Source organism: Suricata suricatta, chromosome 10 (assembly GCF_006229205.1).
Source record: "Suricata suricatta isolate VVHF042 chromosome 10, meerkat_22Aug2017_6uvM2_HiC, whole genome shotgun sequence".
NCBI lineage: Eukaryota > Metazoa > Chordata > Mammalia > Carnivora > Herpestidae > Suricata > Suricata suricatta.
Genome location: NC_043709.1, coordinates 16,889,123 through 16,904,649, shown reverse-complemented (window position 1 = coordinate 16,904,649; position 15,527 = coordinate 16,889,123). Strand labels below are relative to the sequence as shown.

Sequence of the window (15,527 nt, the reverse complement as noted above, 5' to 3'; positions counted from 1 at the left end):
GAGAAACAGCCCAAGGTAAGAGCCCTCGCTCAGGATTATGCGGCTGCTCGGTGATGTAGCAAGTGTTTGAACCCAGAGCCGGGCCTGTGATGTCACAGGCCTGGCCCCTCCGCCTCTTCCTGTGCTGCCTGCCCTCTGTCTCCGACACACGGGAGCTTCTGGGCTGCGGAGTGCATTCCTGGGGCTCCTTTCTTCCCGCACGCCCTCGTGCGGCACTGTCGGCAGGATTAGTACACACTGGAGGCGCGTTAGGCCTTCTCCTGACTGCTTTTTACACTGCCGGTTTATCTCCACTCTACACAGAGCCAGGATTTCATTGCTCAAACACCCCTTGCCCCAAGCCCTCAGGGTCTTCCGGAGGCCTCTGAATAAGCCCATAGTTCCCTGTGAGACTCTGGGCCTGTCACCTGCACCTGTGACCTCTGCTTGCATTTGCCGTTCTGGTCATGCCTGCTCTGTGTTCCACATTCACTCCGCTGCTGATCTCCCTGCCCGTCCACCTCCATCGAGGATTCTCTGCACACGCTGTGTGGCACCGTGTTCTCGCGAGAGACTTCTGGTCTGTCTCTACCTTTAGATAATCGGGGTTCTTCCCCTCGGGCTGCCCCCACCCCGCCCCCCAGCTTCTAGCACAAGGCCTACAAGAGGCTTGGCGGGCAGAGCCTTACCCCTGGATCAGGACCCAGCTGTTCCTCTCTTCCTCTGACCACAGGAACCTTTGGTTCCCGTGCTAATGAGCGTGAAAGGCCGGACCGTGGAAACGTCCACCTCAGCAATGAGGAGAAGGCAAATTAAGCTGCTTTGAGAAACTGTCGCATTCTGCCTACACTGCAGATTCGGAGTCTGACAGCATCAAATGCTGGCAAAGGTGTGGAGCAAACGGGGCGCTTACTGCTGACAGGGGTGTGAGTGAGCCGGTATGGTCACTTCGGAGGACAGTTTGCCATCGCCCAGGCCACGTGAAAGCTGCACATCCTGGTGCCCAGCTCCTACGCACCCAGCACGCGTGTGCACCCAGGCACCAGCAGGTGCGTGTGGGGGGGCGCAGTTAGGAACAGCCGGAAGCAAAACCAGGAGACAGCCCCAGTAGCCATAGACGGGAATGGACCACGAATCCATGGAAGACGGGCAGATGCAGCAAGATCTAGAACGGAGGCGCCGATCTAAAGCTGTGCTGAGCGAAAAAGTCACAAAGGAATACGTGCAGTGTGACTCCATCGCATACAGAAACAGGTAGAACTAAGCAGTGTGTGTGCGTGCATACGTGTGTGCGTGTGTGTGTGTGTGTGCATGTGTGTTAGAAAACTGGCAGAGAACCGTAAGGGAAAAGCAAGAGAGTGACAACAGACTGCGAGGGATCCGGAGTGTGAGCTGCCGGTTACAGCATGGGGGGCGGCGTCAGGAAGCGGCCGCGAGGAACCAGAGGCCCCTTTCCTAACCCCACGGGAGCACTTCTCGGTCGGTTGGGTCATTATTCAGGTGTTTTCGGGATGTTCCTTTGTGTCTACTCCACACTTCTCTCAAGCGGCTTTAAAAGGGGAGGGGGCAGCTTGCAGGGCTAGCCGGGTGCGAGGGGCCCGGACAGTCTCCGAGGAGGTTCCGCACAGAGAGCCAGGACATTGGACTCTGGGGACAGAGAACCCAGACCTACAGCCTTCTCTTGTGCTTCCCAGATGCTGTGGTTTTTTGGGTTTTTGTTTTTTTACAAATTGAGGGTCTCTGGCAACCCTGCATAATATTGGTGTCATTTTTCCAACAGCATCTGCTCACCTTTTTCCCATTTTAGTAATTCTGGCAGTATTTGCAGCTTTCTCCTTATCCTCTTTGTGACAGTGATCTGTGGTCAATGATCTCTGATGTTACTGTTGTGATTGTTTAGGGGCCACCAAGAACTGCTTCCCTGGAGAGAAGATCAGGCCAGCCACAGCAGCCCCTTATGCCGGAACCTACCCCAGCACGGGGCCCTGCCTCCAGTCCCGTGAAGGCTGGGAGGGGCGGGGAAGCTGCAGGAGGCAGGTGGGAAGCTGTGCTTCCTGGGGTTTAAGGGAAGAAGCCGTCTCCATCACTTAGAAACCAGCCAAGTGGTTTCTTGAGCCAGAATCCACTCCTGGAAGATGCTGTGGGCTGGTGGGAGTGGCAGCAAAGGATCTAGACTTTCGCATACACTTGGCTAATGACACAGCGCAGAGTCTCTCCCGATTCTGGAAGAAGTGCTGCTGTGGGTAAGATGCTGTCAGCGTTGCAGGCTACAGAGAAATCGTCTGTGAAAGCGAGAGTCAGTCCAGGCAGCAAACTTTGCTGTCATCTGATTTTCAGAAACTGCCACAGTCACCCGCCCCTCCACAGCCAGCACTGGGTCCGTGAGCAGCCATCACATCGAGACAAGACCCTCCCCTAGCAAAAAGATGACGACTCGCAGAAAGCTCGGATGATGGCTATTTTTTTTTAATTTTTAAAAATATTTCTATTTACTTTTGAGAGAGACTGAGCATGAGCAGGGGAGGGGCAGAGAGAGAGGGAGACACAGAATCCAAGCAGGCTCCAGGCTGTACTATGGGGGTTTTTCCCTGACGTAACGTATTGCATACTTAATAAACTATAGTTCAGTGTGAGCGTAACTTACCTGCATGGAGAAACCAGAGCATGTGTTGACTCACTTAATTGTGATGCTTCATGGCTGGAACGGGACAGTGTCTCCGAGGTGTGCCCACACAGCCGAAGGCCTTTCCTGACCTTCACTCACCACAATTGCACCCTTGGTCTGAGATCCAGGAGTGCGCTAAACATAAACTTGAGTTTTGGGGTCACTTGCGGCACAGCCGTAGATGATGGGAGCTGAAGAGTGAGGTCTCTGCCCTAAACCCCACTTTAAGTCCGAGCACTCAGCGTTGAACATTGCAGAGGATTTTATGTAGAAGAAAAGAGCTTTTTTTTTCCTTAAAGTTTTTAAATTTGCAATTCCACTGCTAGAAAGCAGCTTTTTACTGCAGAACCTTTCCTGTGAATGCCCTATGGCTCTGGCACCACACACTGCCCTCTGGGCCTCCTGGGGGCCTCACAAGGTGCTGAGCAGAGCGGGGTTGGGGCGCTTCCAGATCCCCTGGCCGGCCGTGAGGGGGACCCCACCGCCAACAGCTTTATTACAGCCGTTTGTCCCTCAGGTACTATTTTGTAGTATTTGAGACTGGAAAGGAAGGTCAGCCCTGCCAAGTCCCACTAACAGCTGCAGAAACTGAGGGCCAGATGTGACACTGCCCCCTCGACATCCAGGTCAGGGTTAAACCGGCAAACCCCGAGCCGGGACCAGAGCCGCCTTGCTTACAGCTGTGCGCTTTTCCAGAGCACGTTACCTCTTGGTCCCTGCCACCGTGTCCTTTGTAGATTCTCCCACAGGCTTAAAAGCACCAGCCATGCAAGCACCTCTTGGCTGCATTGAAAATGAAGAGCACAAGAGTGCGTGCTGACTCTGAAAAAACTGATCGATAAATGGGTCCTTGGCCCCCTGGTCAGCACACTGCAGGTGGGCAGGAATGCGTGCTGACTGACCAGCATGGGGAGCCCCTGGTGCTGGGGACGCCTTCTTGCATGTCAGGGGAGTGAGGCAGGGCCTGCCCAGTAATTGCGAAGTGAACACCCTGGGCGAGTGTTTGCTAAATGAATAAAGAGGCAGGAGACCAAATTATGGAATGCTCCTGCCATCCGAGACACAGTGGGTGCGAGGTGAATAAACACTACGGTGCTCAGTTTATGTGTCCACCTGACTGGATCAGGGGACGCCCAGATATTTGGCTAAACGTTATCTCTGGGCGTGTGTGCATGGGGTGTTTCTGGAGGAAATTAGCGTTGAGTCAGTGGGCTTAGTAACGAAGTTTGCACCCCCCCAGTCTGGGTGATACCGTTTTGGCCACCATCTGATCTATTGAGGGCCTTAATACAAGGAAGAATTCGGCTTGTCCTACCTACCGCTTGAGCTGGGGTATTAGTCTGCCCTTGGCGCTCCTGGATCTCAGAGCCTTGGACTCAGCCTGCTCGGAGCTGGAGCTGCTGGCTTCCCGGGGCTCTCCAGCTCACAGATGGTGCATCGTGGGACTTCCCGGCCTCTATGATCGCATGAGCCCATTTCTTATAATCAGTCTTTTCCTATACAATGTCCTAGTGGTCTAGTTTCTCTAGAGAACTCTAAAGCTCTGAGGTGTGTGTGGTCGGGTGGGGTGGGTGAATGCACATAGTTATTCCTTCATTTCTTCAAAAGAAAATGCTATGCATGGGGCGCCTGGGTGGCTCAGTTGGTTATGTGTCCAAATACTGGTTTTGGCTCAGGTCATGATCTCACAGTTCTGTGGGTTTGAGCCCTGCATCAGGTTCTGTGCTGGCAGTGCAGAGCCTGCTTGGGACTGACTCTCTCTCTCTCTCTCTCCCTTTCTCCCTCCTCCCTCTCTGCCTCTCCCTGGTTCATGTTCTCTCTCTCAAAATAAATTAAAAAAAATTTTTTAATGCTATACAGGGTGCCTGAGTGGCTCAGTCATTAAGCATCTGACTTTGACTTGTCAGGATCTCATAGCTCATTAGTTTGAGTACCACATTGGATGAGCCCATTTCTCTCTCCCTTTCTCTTCCTCTCTGTCTCTCTGCCCCTCACTTACTTGCACCCCTCCCTCATTAAAAAAAAAAGTGCTAGGCAGGCAGGAGAATTCAGCAGTGAGCAAAATATCAATAATCCTTTAACCATAATTGAGGGAAATAGGCAAAAATAATAAATAAGGCAAATGTATGGAATGTTAGCTGGTGTTAAGTACCATGGAGAAAAATCTAAGGGAAAGAGATAGGGGTGTGGATCATGGGGAGTGGAATTTTAACTGAGGTGGTCAGAGAAGCCCCCACTGAGAAGGGGACACGTGACTGAAGAGTCTGAGAAGGGGAGCGAGATACTGGGGCAAGGAGCATGCCAGCAGAGACGTCAGCAAGTGTAAAGGCCCCAAGGCAGCATAGGACCGTCATGTTGGAGGAATAACTAAGAACGGGGCAGTCTGCTGAGCAAGGGGTAGAATGAGGAGTCAAGGTCCGAGAGGGCACTGGGGCAGGGCAGAGCATGCAGGCTCCTGTTGGTTATAGGAACCGGCGCCAATGGGAGCCGGTGCCAACAGGAGCTGGTGGAGGGCTCTACGCACAGGAGGAGCACAGTGGTGGCCAGGTTGAGGGTGGCCTGAGACCTTGGGCAGCGTGGAGGCTACTGGGCCAAGCAGGGGAGAGAAGATGTCTTAGGTGGGAGGGAGGGAGGGAAGTCCTGAATGACTCTGACATTTTGGGCTCCAGCAGCTGAAGGCTTGAGGTGGCGGTGCCGGTTCATGAAGATGGAAGGGGCCGGACGAGGGTGGGTTCTGGGGCCTGTCAGACACTGGGCACCAGGGGTCGCATTCCAGATGCCTAGTGGAGAGCTGAGCGGAGGTGATGAGCAAGCAGGTGAACCCACGAGTCTGCAGCTCCAGAGAGAGTTGAGTGTCAGAGCATCAGCCCAGAGCGGAGGTTTAAAATCTGAGAATGATGAGACCCCAGGCCCCGAGTGCAGAGAGGAGAGGAGCTCTGCTGGGAACCAGCACAGGGGGGATCTGCTGGGAACTCTCTGTGGTGGGGGGGTGGCAGGCATTAGAGCCACAAGCGTGGGGCGCGGAAAGGACGGTCCAGGCAGACAACCAGCAGGATGTGGAAACAGAAGATGAAAGCTGGGAAGGCAGAGAGGTGAGTTGTAAGTAGCCTGTGGAATGTTCCAAACGGCTGGCCAGCACTTTGGGATGCATTCTGGGGCCGCAGGGAGTGGAAAAGGAATGCGGGGAGCAGGGGTGGGGTGAGGCCAGGAGGCCTGCTCACCGAGGGCCTGCCAAGAGCAGGATCAGCCTTTGTGCAGCCCTGGGGATTGCATCTGTCCCCTGGGCTCATTGTGCTCCTCACCCTGGTCCCGAGCACCTCATGGACACTCGGGCTTTGGCAGATTAACATCCTACCTCACCCCTGACCAAGAATCACAGCTGAGCCAACCGCTTGGCCAGGTTATCTGTGCCTAACCTCGCTCAGTTCCATCCTTGGTAAGATGGGGATGTTGATTGTACCTCCCAAGGATGTCTGCAAGAGTTTAATAAGTTGATAAACATAAAGTGCTTAGAATATGACCTTGCTGTGTGGAGAGCGGGCCTATGGCAAGGTTGTTGTTATTACATGATTCGGTCGGAGTGAAGAGTGGAAAAGAGGTTGGAGAGACAGATTCGCAGGCAATCGCAAGTCAGACGAGAGAGAGGGAGCCTGGAAAGGGCAGCTGCCGTGGAAAGGTGAGGGGGTAGATGTTCTCGAGAGAAGAGCGGTAAACTCGCCTGTGACACGGCAGCGTGCCCTTCCACAATTACGTGTAGATTCCCTGCTGTGTACTTGGAGTTGCTCCCAGAACTGGCCTGATTGCAAAGCCAGGGTTTAATCTCCCCCAGACGACTCCGGGGAGCAGAGAAGATGGGCACATGACAGCCTCAGCTCTGTCCCCAGCTGCCTGCGGGGCACTTGAGCAAAACAGGCCTAAAGCAGCCCGTTCCTGGGCCTGGAAGGACTTACGGGTGACTTAGGGGCTGCACGTCTAGAGATGGGATTTAGGCTGTGTGCCCAGCAGAGCTCAGGGCGAGGATAAGGGCTGTTGCCCCGGGGCATGGGGGGCCCTGACTCACGGGTCCCTCAGCAAAGAGGGAGGCCGCAGCTCCGTGAGCTTCCGGGCAAGTCCTCTTGCCACACACATCCCCCGTGAGCCCTGTGAGTCCCGAGCAAGGCCCTGCGTCCCCTACAGGCAGACTGAAGCGGAGGCGGGATCCCAGGGAGCCCCACTGGCCTCAGAGCTGGGCCTCCCTGGAGAAAGGTGCTCCTTCGCCGTGGCTTGGTTTGCTGTATCGGAATACAGCAGACCGGGGGCTTCAACAATAGAAATGTGTCTTCTCACCGCTCTGGAGGGTAGAAGTACAAGATCAAGGTGCTGGCAGTTTTGATTTCTTCTGAGGCTCCTCTCCTTGACTTGCAGACAGCCGCGGTCTTGCTGGTTCCTTTTCTGGCCTTTCTCTGTGCACACATCCAGGTGTCTCCATGTATTCAGAGTTCCTCTTCTTCCAGGACGCCAGCCCTGTGTGTGACGGCCACCCACGTGACCCTCAACCACCTCTTTAAAAGGCTTATCTCAAAATACAGACACATTTTGAGGTTAAGGCTTTCACATGAGTTTTTTGCAGGGGGAACACAGTTCAACCCCTAACACGTTCCCCTGGACTAAACTTGTATTCAGATTGAACTGAAAAGACCAATGATATTGGTTTCCCTCTGTAGTTTGACTCTTATATGGATATGGAAACAAATCTCACGACTCTTGTTTAGAAGACACCGGACAAAAACAAAACAAGGAGGATGCGGAATATTTGAGTGACATAATCCATGAGTTGTACACCTCTGTCCCTACAGATAGGAAAAAGGTTTTTTTTTTTTTTTTTTTTTTATGTCCATGGAGCATTTCTAGAAGCCACAAAAGAAACCTTAGTACATTTCACAGAGATGTGCTATCCCAACTCTAAGATCTGACGAGAACAGATCAGAAGCAAATATATGACCCAGGAGATGCATCTACCTGGAAATTGAGAAGCATTCTTTAAAAATTGGATGAAAGATGTCATTAAAACTATAATAATTGAAAATTACGGAAAAGAATACTTAGGAGATATAGTTAAGGTCGTACTCAGGAAAATTTAGAGTCATTTTTCCCCCAGCTTTCTCTCTCTCTCTCTCTCTCTCAATGTATATTTTAAGGTAAGCACTATGTTTAACATGGGACTTCAGCTCACAACCCCAAGATCAAGAGTCTCGTGGTCTACTAACTGGCAGCCAGGCACCCCTACAGCTGTTTTTATTTAAAAAAAAAAAAACTAATAACAATTTTCAAAAAAGTGGAATAAGGATTTGTTCCGAGGAACTGTTGTTCTTATGCCGAGACTATGATGATAGACGGGAGAAGGAAGCTGTGCCCGCGGCCTCATATAGGGTGTTAGAGTCACTCTTCTTTTCATTCTTACCGCAACCTAGAGAGCTCTTATTCTCATTTTACATAGGAGGAAACTGAGGCACAGAGAGATTCCACAACTGATTCTGTAATTTGCCTAACACTGTATGATTCAGATTATAGAACCGAGATTGAACACAGATCCCAGGGCCCCACCCCAGCCCAACAGGATCCGATTCGCAAGGGGCCGATGGGGGGGGGCGGGGGGGGAGCTGAGGTGGGATCTGTGTTTGTATCAATCACAGGTGGTTCTTCTGAGCGAGCCAGTTTTGGAAACACGGGGGTACATCCTGTGGGGAAGGCAGTTTCTCAGAGCAGAACTGGGATCACAGCGCACGGAAATTTGGTACTTGCTTGGGCAGGAACTTGGCACATGGGGTTCCTTTCATATGATCCTCACAGCAACGCTTCTGAGGTTGCTATCCTTCCTGTCCCATTTTAAAAGTTCAGAAATGGGCACAGAGAGGTTAATGAACTTGCCCAAGGTCAATGGCAGAACAAGGATTTCAACCCAGCTGGCCTGGTCCAGGGCTTGCGTTCTTGGCTGTCACACTAGAGAAGAGTACGGTGCGCCCTCAAGTGGAGACCCAGGCGGGCACTCGGTGAGCCTGTGTGGTTGATGGGAAGTGGGGCGTGGGCGCGGGAGGACGGGAAGTGCTGGTTCTGAGGCCGTGTCTACACAGACGGAGAATGGAAGCTGCAGGGTTATTTCATGTTGCAGAGGTGGAGAAGCCTGGGCTGTTACCTCCACTGAGGGCTAGTGTTTATAAAACATTTCAGACCTTTTAAAAAATCCTTCAAAAGCTGAAGGGACAAGCCAATACGGAAAAATTGCAATGGAGAAATCTTTTATTGTTTCTTATTTTTAAAACATTTTTAGTGTTTATTTTTGAGAGAGAGAGAGAGCAAGCGCAAGCAGGGGCGGGGCAGAGAGAGGGGGAGACACAGAAACCAAAGCAGGCTCTGGGCTCTGAACTGTCAGCACAGAGCCTGACACAGGGCTCAAACTCAGAAACCATGAGATCATGACCTGAGCCAAAGTAGGATGCTTAACCACTGGACCACCCAGGCGCACCTCAATGTAGAAATCTTTAAATGTCTACCTAACAGTATCTCAACCAAACACAAATGGATCTGGTGTCCATATATTTGTAAACATATTTAACATGGAAGGGGATGCAGTTCCTGTGTCCGAGATGATGTGAGGGCAACTTGGCAATACAAGTATGTAAGAGAAGATGTGCAAAAGACGCACTGCTGATGGAAACCCAGGCAAGGAGAATAAAGAACTGTGAATCTAAGGCGCTTTACATGTAGCGGTTTGATTAATCTTCGTAAGAACCCTCAGAACTGTTGGACCCATTTTCTGGGTGATAAAGATGAGATTCAGAGTCAAGCAGCCCCTCATCAGTCCAAGCTGACGGGAATGTGAAGTAGCACAAAGAGAACGTGTGCCCCCTGGTGTTCATCTGTGTGAACGGCAGGCTGCCGCTTCTGTCTCCTACTTCTATCCATTACTTTTATTGGAACAAATCGTTCACTTGAATGAATAAGCCCGCTGAGCTAAAAAAAAAAAAAAAAAAAAAAGTTACAGGACTTGCAAATCAAGAGGGCAGGACAAAGAGTTGGGCGAACGATGCTGGGAAAAGCACATCACTTTATGTGTAACTAAAACGCGATCCGCGTCTAACAGCCTCTAACAAAGGAAGCCTTGAAACTGATTGAAGACCTAAACGCACGCGTGTGGTACCAACATAAAGTGTGGATGGTCATGTAGGAAAATACCTCTGTGACCTGGAGGCGGGGCAGGACTGCTAAACCCTGGTCTGAAAGCACGAACCGAAAGGCAGGAACATGACACGGACCGACCGTATCACGGGTTCTGACCCCAAAGACCACCATGGAGAAGAGGGGATCGAGACACAACAAAACTGGGGAAAGACACTTTCAGTGTCTAAAATGGACAAGGGATTTAGAGCCACGTGTCACCAAGGAATTCTGCCCAAACCTCGAGAAGACAGGGCTCCCAAAAGAAAACGAGCAGAGGATACTGAGAGGTCCCACAAGACTGGAGAGATACGCAGGCTCACGAGTAACGAAGGGGCGAATGGAAATGGTGGGAGGTGGTGTTACCCTCCTCACTGCCAACGTCAGGGCTGACCAGTGCCAAGCGAGGAGACTCCTGGGCTGTGCTGGTCAGAGTAGAGACGGACCAGCACCGTGCACCCCGCGACCCAGCCATCCTGCCCCGGGACACTAGCCCCAGAGAGCTCCTCCATGTGCCTCAGGGAGCGTGCCTGCCGGTGTCCGCTGGAGAGATCATCTGGGACATCGGGAAGCTGGGCCCGTCCTATGTCTCTCCCGGGGGCACGGGTGAGTGGGCTGCGGTGGGCACAGGACAGGCAGCAGCGTTCCGAATGTACCATGACGGGGGTCAGAGTAGGAGCGAGTCTGCTTTCAGTATATGAGGCCCACAGAGGTAAAGGGGCAGGGCTGGGATTCAAGCCCACGACGGCGACTCTGTCTCTTCCTACCCCAGCCCTGCTGCTTCCTGTCCAGGGGAGTCTGTCGGTCTGGGAGGGAGCCTGAAAATACCTCCTCGGGACGGTGAGCCCAGCTGCTGTGGAGTGGGGCTCTGAGCCCCTGTGATGCTCAAGGAAGGGGGGTGACTCTAGTGTAAGGAGAGCACTGGGCCAGCAGGAGGGAGACCCAGAAGGAGAGGCCTGTCTATGTCAAGAGGTCAAGTGCAGAGGCAGGGAAGAAAAGCCCTCCACGCTCTGGTGCCCATTAGCCAGCCTGGAGCCCTCACAGGTCTTATCAAAGAGTAATTCCAAAATTTGAAAACGACCATGTAACATGTCAGGAGCTAACACCACACCCCGCACCCCGCTCTAGTGTGGGAACAAACCATGGGAGGCGGATTTTGTGGATGAGTTCCACCCCCATCCCCCACCCTCCCCCATCCCCTCCCGCAGGGGGTGGGGCGGTGATTGGCAGCATCTTGGACACTGCCCTTCCCTGCCTCCTTCCTGCTGTAGTGAATCTGAGCCTAATAGTTGGTGAAATGAATTTCTCTTGGTGAAGTGAAGAGACAGGAAGATGATTAGGAAGGTAATGGCCTTGCCTCCGATGTAGCTCTCACAGTTTAATGACTACCTTCTTATAAATTTCTTTTTTTTCAAATCCGGTGGTACTGTGCCTGGGTCTATGCCCAGGACCATGAAGCACGGGAAGGGAAGAAAAGGCCGGCAGCGGCTGATCGGGGCGGGGCCAGCCTGCGCTTGTCCCTGCTGGGCGTGCAGTCGGGGGACTCTGGGAGACTGGCGCGGGGGGCTTTCCCACAGCCGCGTGCAGCGGAAGAGCTGTGCTTCGTGAGGTAGCGGTCACCACCACACCCTCTGCTCTCCGCTGAGCCTCTCAAATCACAAGGAGGCTCCAGCAAAAGCGCTCACTCCGCTGCACACCGTCCGGGCCCGGCGTGCATTGGCTCAGCTCCCAGACGGACCCGAGGGCTGGGCGTTACTGTCCCATTTCTTAGAAGAACGTCAGGGAGGTGGCACATGCACGGGATGTGGACACTCTTCTGTCTTCAGCGAATAAACTACGAAGGGGAAACAACAGGATGCAAGGAACCGGCGTCCTGGGGCGGCCAGCCCTGCAGCGCCCTGCCCCCTCACGTGCTGGAGGAGATGGAGTCCGCACCCCCGGGGGACGCAGCTCTTCCAGCGTCTGGGGGGGGGGTCTCTGATACGCCCGCTTAGCCTGTACTCCTGCTGGTACAGCCACTTAAATCTTTTCTTTTTCAGAGAATATTTAATGATATGAGAAATAGCTTGTAGTGAATATTGTGGGACAAAAAGTATATAAACACAAGATTTTTAGGGTGCTGAAACTTCTCGGTGTGGTGATAGAATGGTGGAGACACATCTTTACACATTTGTCCAAACCCACAGAATGTACCACGGGGAGAATGAACCCTGATGTCAGCCTTGAACTTGGGGTGATTATGACCTGTCAGGTTCACAGATCCTGGCAGATGCACCACTCTGGTGGGGGCTGTTGAATTTGGGGGAGGCTCTGCGTGTGTGTAGGGGCAGGGCGGGTGTGGGGAGTCTCCGTCCCTTCCACTCGGTTTAGCCGTGACGATAAAACTGCTCTAAGAAATAAAGTCTATTAAAAAAACTAGGGGCACCTGGGTGGCTCAGTCGGTTAATCTCGCGGTTCATGGGTTCGAGCCCCACGTCAGCACTGGGCTGACAGCTCAGAGCCTGGAGCCTGCTTCAGATTCTGTGTCTCCCTCTCTCTCTGCCCCTACCCACTGGTACTCTGTCTCTCTCTCTATCTCAAAAATAAATAAACATTAAAAAAATTAAAAAAAAACAGAGCCCAAGCCCGCTACATAGATGCACGCCAAGTATGGACGACCTACGCATTCCTCTGTGGGGTGGCCTCACCCTCTCAGGGCATGCTGGGAGCTCCACGTGTGGTGGCCCCTGGGACCTGGGGTAATTCTCTGTGTGAGATGAGCAGGTAGGTTCCCAAGGTTCAGCCGGGCCTGATGGTCTCATGGTGCCGGCCACCAATGCCTGAGCAAGACGCCGGCGGTCACAGGAAAGCAGGCCCGCTGCCGGTGGTGGAGATGTGGCCCGTGGCACCAGAGTGACCACGACTGCGCAGGCATTTCTGGGCGTGTTTTCATTCGGGCCCCCGTGAAGCTAATCTCTGACTTGTTCTGCGCGGTGACAGATGTGGGCCTCGCCTCCTCGGAATCCGGCGCGACTCCCAAAACTGTTCATGGCTGTCGGACCTGCTCCCCGTCACAGGCGCCCATTCAGAGAGTCTGTGGGTCTCTCCCGAAACCGGAAGTTAGTCACGGAAGGTGACAGGAGGCCACTCCACCTCACTTTTGCTCATTAGATTCCCAGGTGTCGTGTCTGAGGAGGAGAGCGTTAATTGTGTATAAAATGAAATTCGTTAGCGCATAAATAAAATGCATTGATATTTATATTTTATTCGTAACCGTTGACTGCTGCCAGGCAGGCCAGTGTCCAAACGCAAGTTTGGAGCCAGGGCTCTGTTTCTGCAGCTTCTCCAGAGAAGCTGAGCCCCACGTGGGGACCCACGGGCACGTGTGAGCTCACCTGCCCCTCACACAGTGGGAGAAGGACCGTCTCCAGATGATTCGTTCTTTTTTTAATGTTTATTTATTTTTGAGAGAGGGTGTGTGAACAAGGGAGGGTCAGAGAGAGAGGGAGACATAGAATCCGAAGCAGGCTCCAGGCTCTGAGCTGTCAGCACGGAGCCCCATGCAGGCCTTGAACTTACAAACCATGTATCCAAATCATAAAAGGAAATCAGCCTCACCCGCCGGACGTAGATATTAATTTTGTAAAGCTGCATATTGGCTATGCCTGAAATGCATGGGTTACTTCTGGAAAGCCACATAGAAGCACATAGTGATGACCTAGGAGAGAGGAGCTGGCGGCTAGGGATGGGGTGGGTGACAACTGTGAGTGACCGTTCCCTAATCCCATTTCTTCTTTCTGCCTTTGGCATTAAATGAAAACAAACAGTTTGAAAACCATGCAGTGAAAACCAAGTGGCATTAAATTCTGGCTGCAACACGGCCTCCGGCAGCGCTGGGCCTCGGGCCTTTCTGGGGTAGGACCCTGGGTAGCAGAGGGGGGCGGTGAGGAGGCTCTGACGTCCAGCTCCTCTCTGACGTCATCAAAGAACAGGAACCGGTAAGAACCACCTTCCAGCCTGCTACCATGCTGCCGTCCCTTCCGCCCCGCCCCACTCTCTCCCAGCCTCACATCCCGGCCCTGACGTGTGGTCAGCCTTGTTCCAGGGACACGACAGGCTCCAGGAAGTCAGGACCAAAAGCAGGCTTAGAGACCTCCCACCGAACATTCCTGACCAGATTCCTGCAGGGAGAGGGGGCCTGGTCTGTCTCACCTTTGCAAAGAGTTCTGTGACTTTTAAGAGCTACCCACTTTGCAGAAGTAGAAACCGAGGGAGTGACCTCGGGGCACCTGCGAGGCTCAATCGGTTGAGCGTTCTACTTCGGCTCAGGTCATGATCTCACGGTTTGTGAGTTCGAGCCCCGTGTCGGGTTCTGTGCTGACAGCTCAGAGCCAGGAGTCTGCTTCAGATTCTGTGTCTCCCTGTCTCTGCCCCTCCCCAACTTCTGCTCTGTCTCTCTCTGTCTCTCAAAAATAAATGTAAAAGTTTTTTAAATAAAAAAAGGAGTGACTTCTCCAAGGACAGGCAGCTCATGTCTGGCAGCGGCAGTGTCAGACCCGACGCTTCTGGTGTCTCTTGGCCAAGCTTCGTTGGACGACAGGCAAGTTGAGGATGTAGAGGGTGCTAGATCTCTAGGCTGGAGAGAAAACCCTGGAGGAGCCCGTTTTGTCCAGTGCTCTGCCTTGGAGCAGGCTGAGGGCTTCCCAGCCTTGATTTCCAAAGGAAGCTTGAAGGACCAGAGAAGCTGAGTGGCCTCAAGGATGCTGGGGGCTGAAGCATTCACGCAGCGCGCAAACACCATGTTCCTGCCGAGCCAGCGACCTGAGTGTGGGAAGATCCGCTCTGACCCTGGGGGACACTGCTGAGCACCACCAATGTGGCACCGGTGACTCACTCTCTGAGGTGCCTCTGCCGTTCAGATGTGTTCTTTCCCGACTGCTGAGATGACTCAGAGATTAGCGTGTGCATCGGACCTCGCTTTTCAGTAATCTTTCAGGTCATGTCTCCCCTAGAAAGTGGAGCTGTGGGGCCATGTTTTGGCCCATGTGTTTCTCTAGAGACTCAGTTCTTGTGGGAGGTTGAAGGCGCCTTCCTTTGACTAACGGACATGTGGGCCCTGTTGAAATCTAACCCAATAACTCAGAAGAAGTGGTTCTCCACTAGGAGTGATTTTGCCCCCATTCATGTCTGGAAGCATTTTTGGTTGTCACGGCTGGGCACAGGGGTCCAGGAGGAAGTAGCGGGGGAGTGATGGTATGCAGTGGAAGAGGCCAGGGTATTGCAAAACAGGCTGCAGTGCACGGTTCCTGCGACAAAGAATTATCCAGGCCAAATTGCCCATGGTGCTGAGATTGAGAGAGCCTGTTCTAGGAGGGTTCTAGAATCTTCCAGAGCTGTTTCCAAGACTCACCCACACAGAACTCTAAAAGGACCCATACATACGGTGTTGGGTTGAGAGGATTGTTCTAGAATCTTCCGAGCTGTTTCTTTCTTTCTTTCTTTCTTTCTTTTTTTTAATGTTTTTTATTTATTTTTGAGAAACAGCACAAGCAGGGCAGGGTCAGAGAAAGAGGAGACACAGAATCTGAAGCAAGCTCTAGGCTCTGAGCTAGCTCTCAGCACAGAGCCCGACATGGGGCTGGAACCCACGAACCGGGAGATCATGACCTGAGCCAAAGCCGGATGCTTAACCGACTGAGCCACCCAGGTG

General features: G+C 52.8%; 1 protein-coding gene across 1 annotated transcript in view; it reads left to right on the top strand.

Moving 5' to 3' along the window:
* The first annotated feature begins 1,102 nt into the window (after positions 1-1,102).
* Positions 1,103-15,527, top strand: part of LOC115305081 — a 59,881-nt gene continuing 45,456 nt past the window's right edge. Inside the window, exons 1-2 of the mRNA XM_029955426.1 lie at positions 1,103-1,208; positions 10,226-10,444. Coding sequence (XP_029811286.1) covers positions 1,103-1,208; positions 10,226-10,444 — 325 coding nt within the window. The remainder of the gene's footprint in view (positions 1,209-10,225; positions 10,445-15,527) is intronic.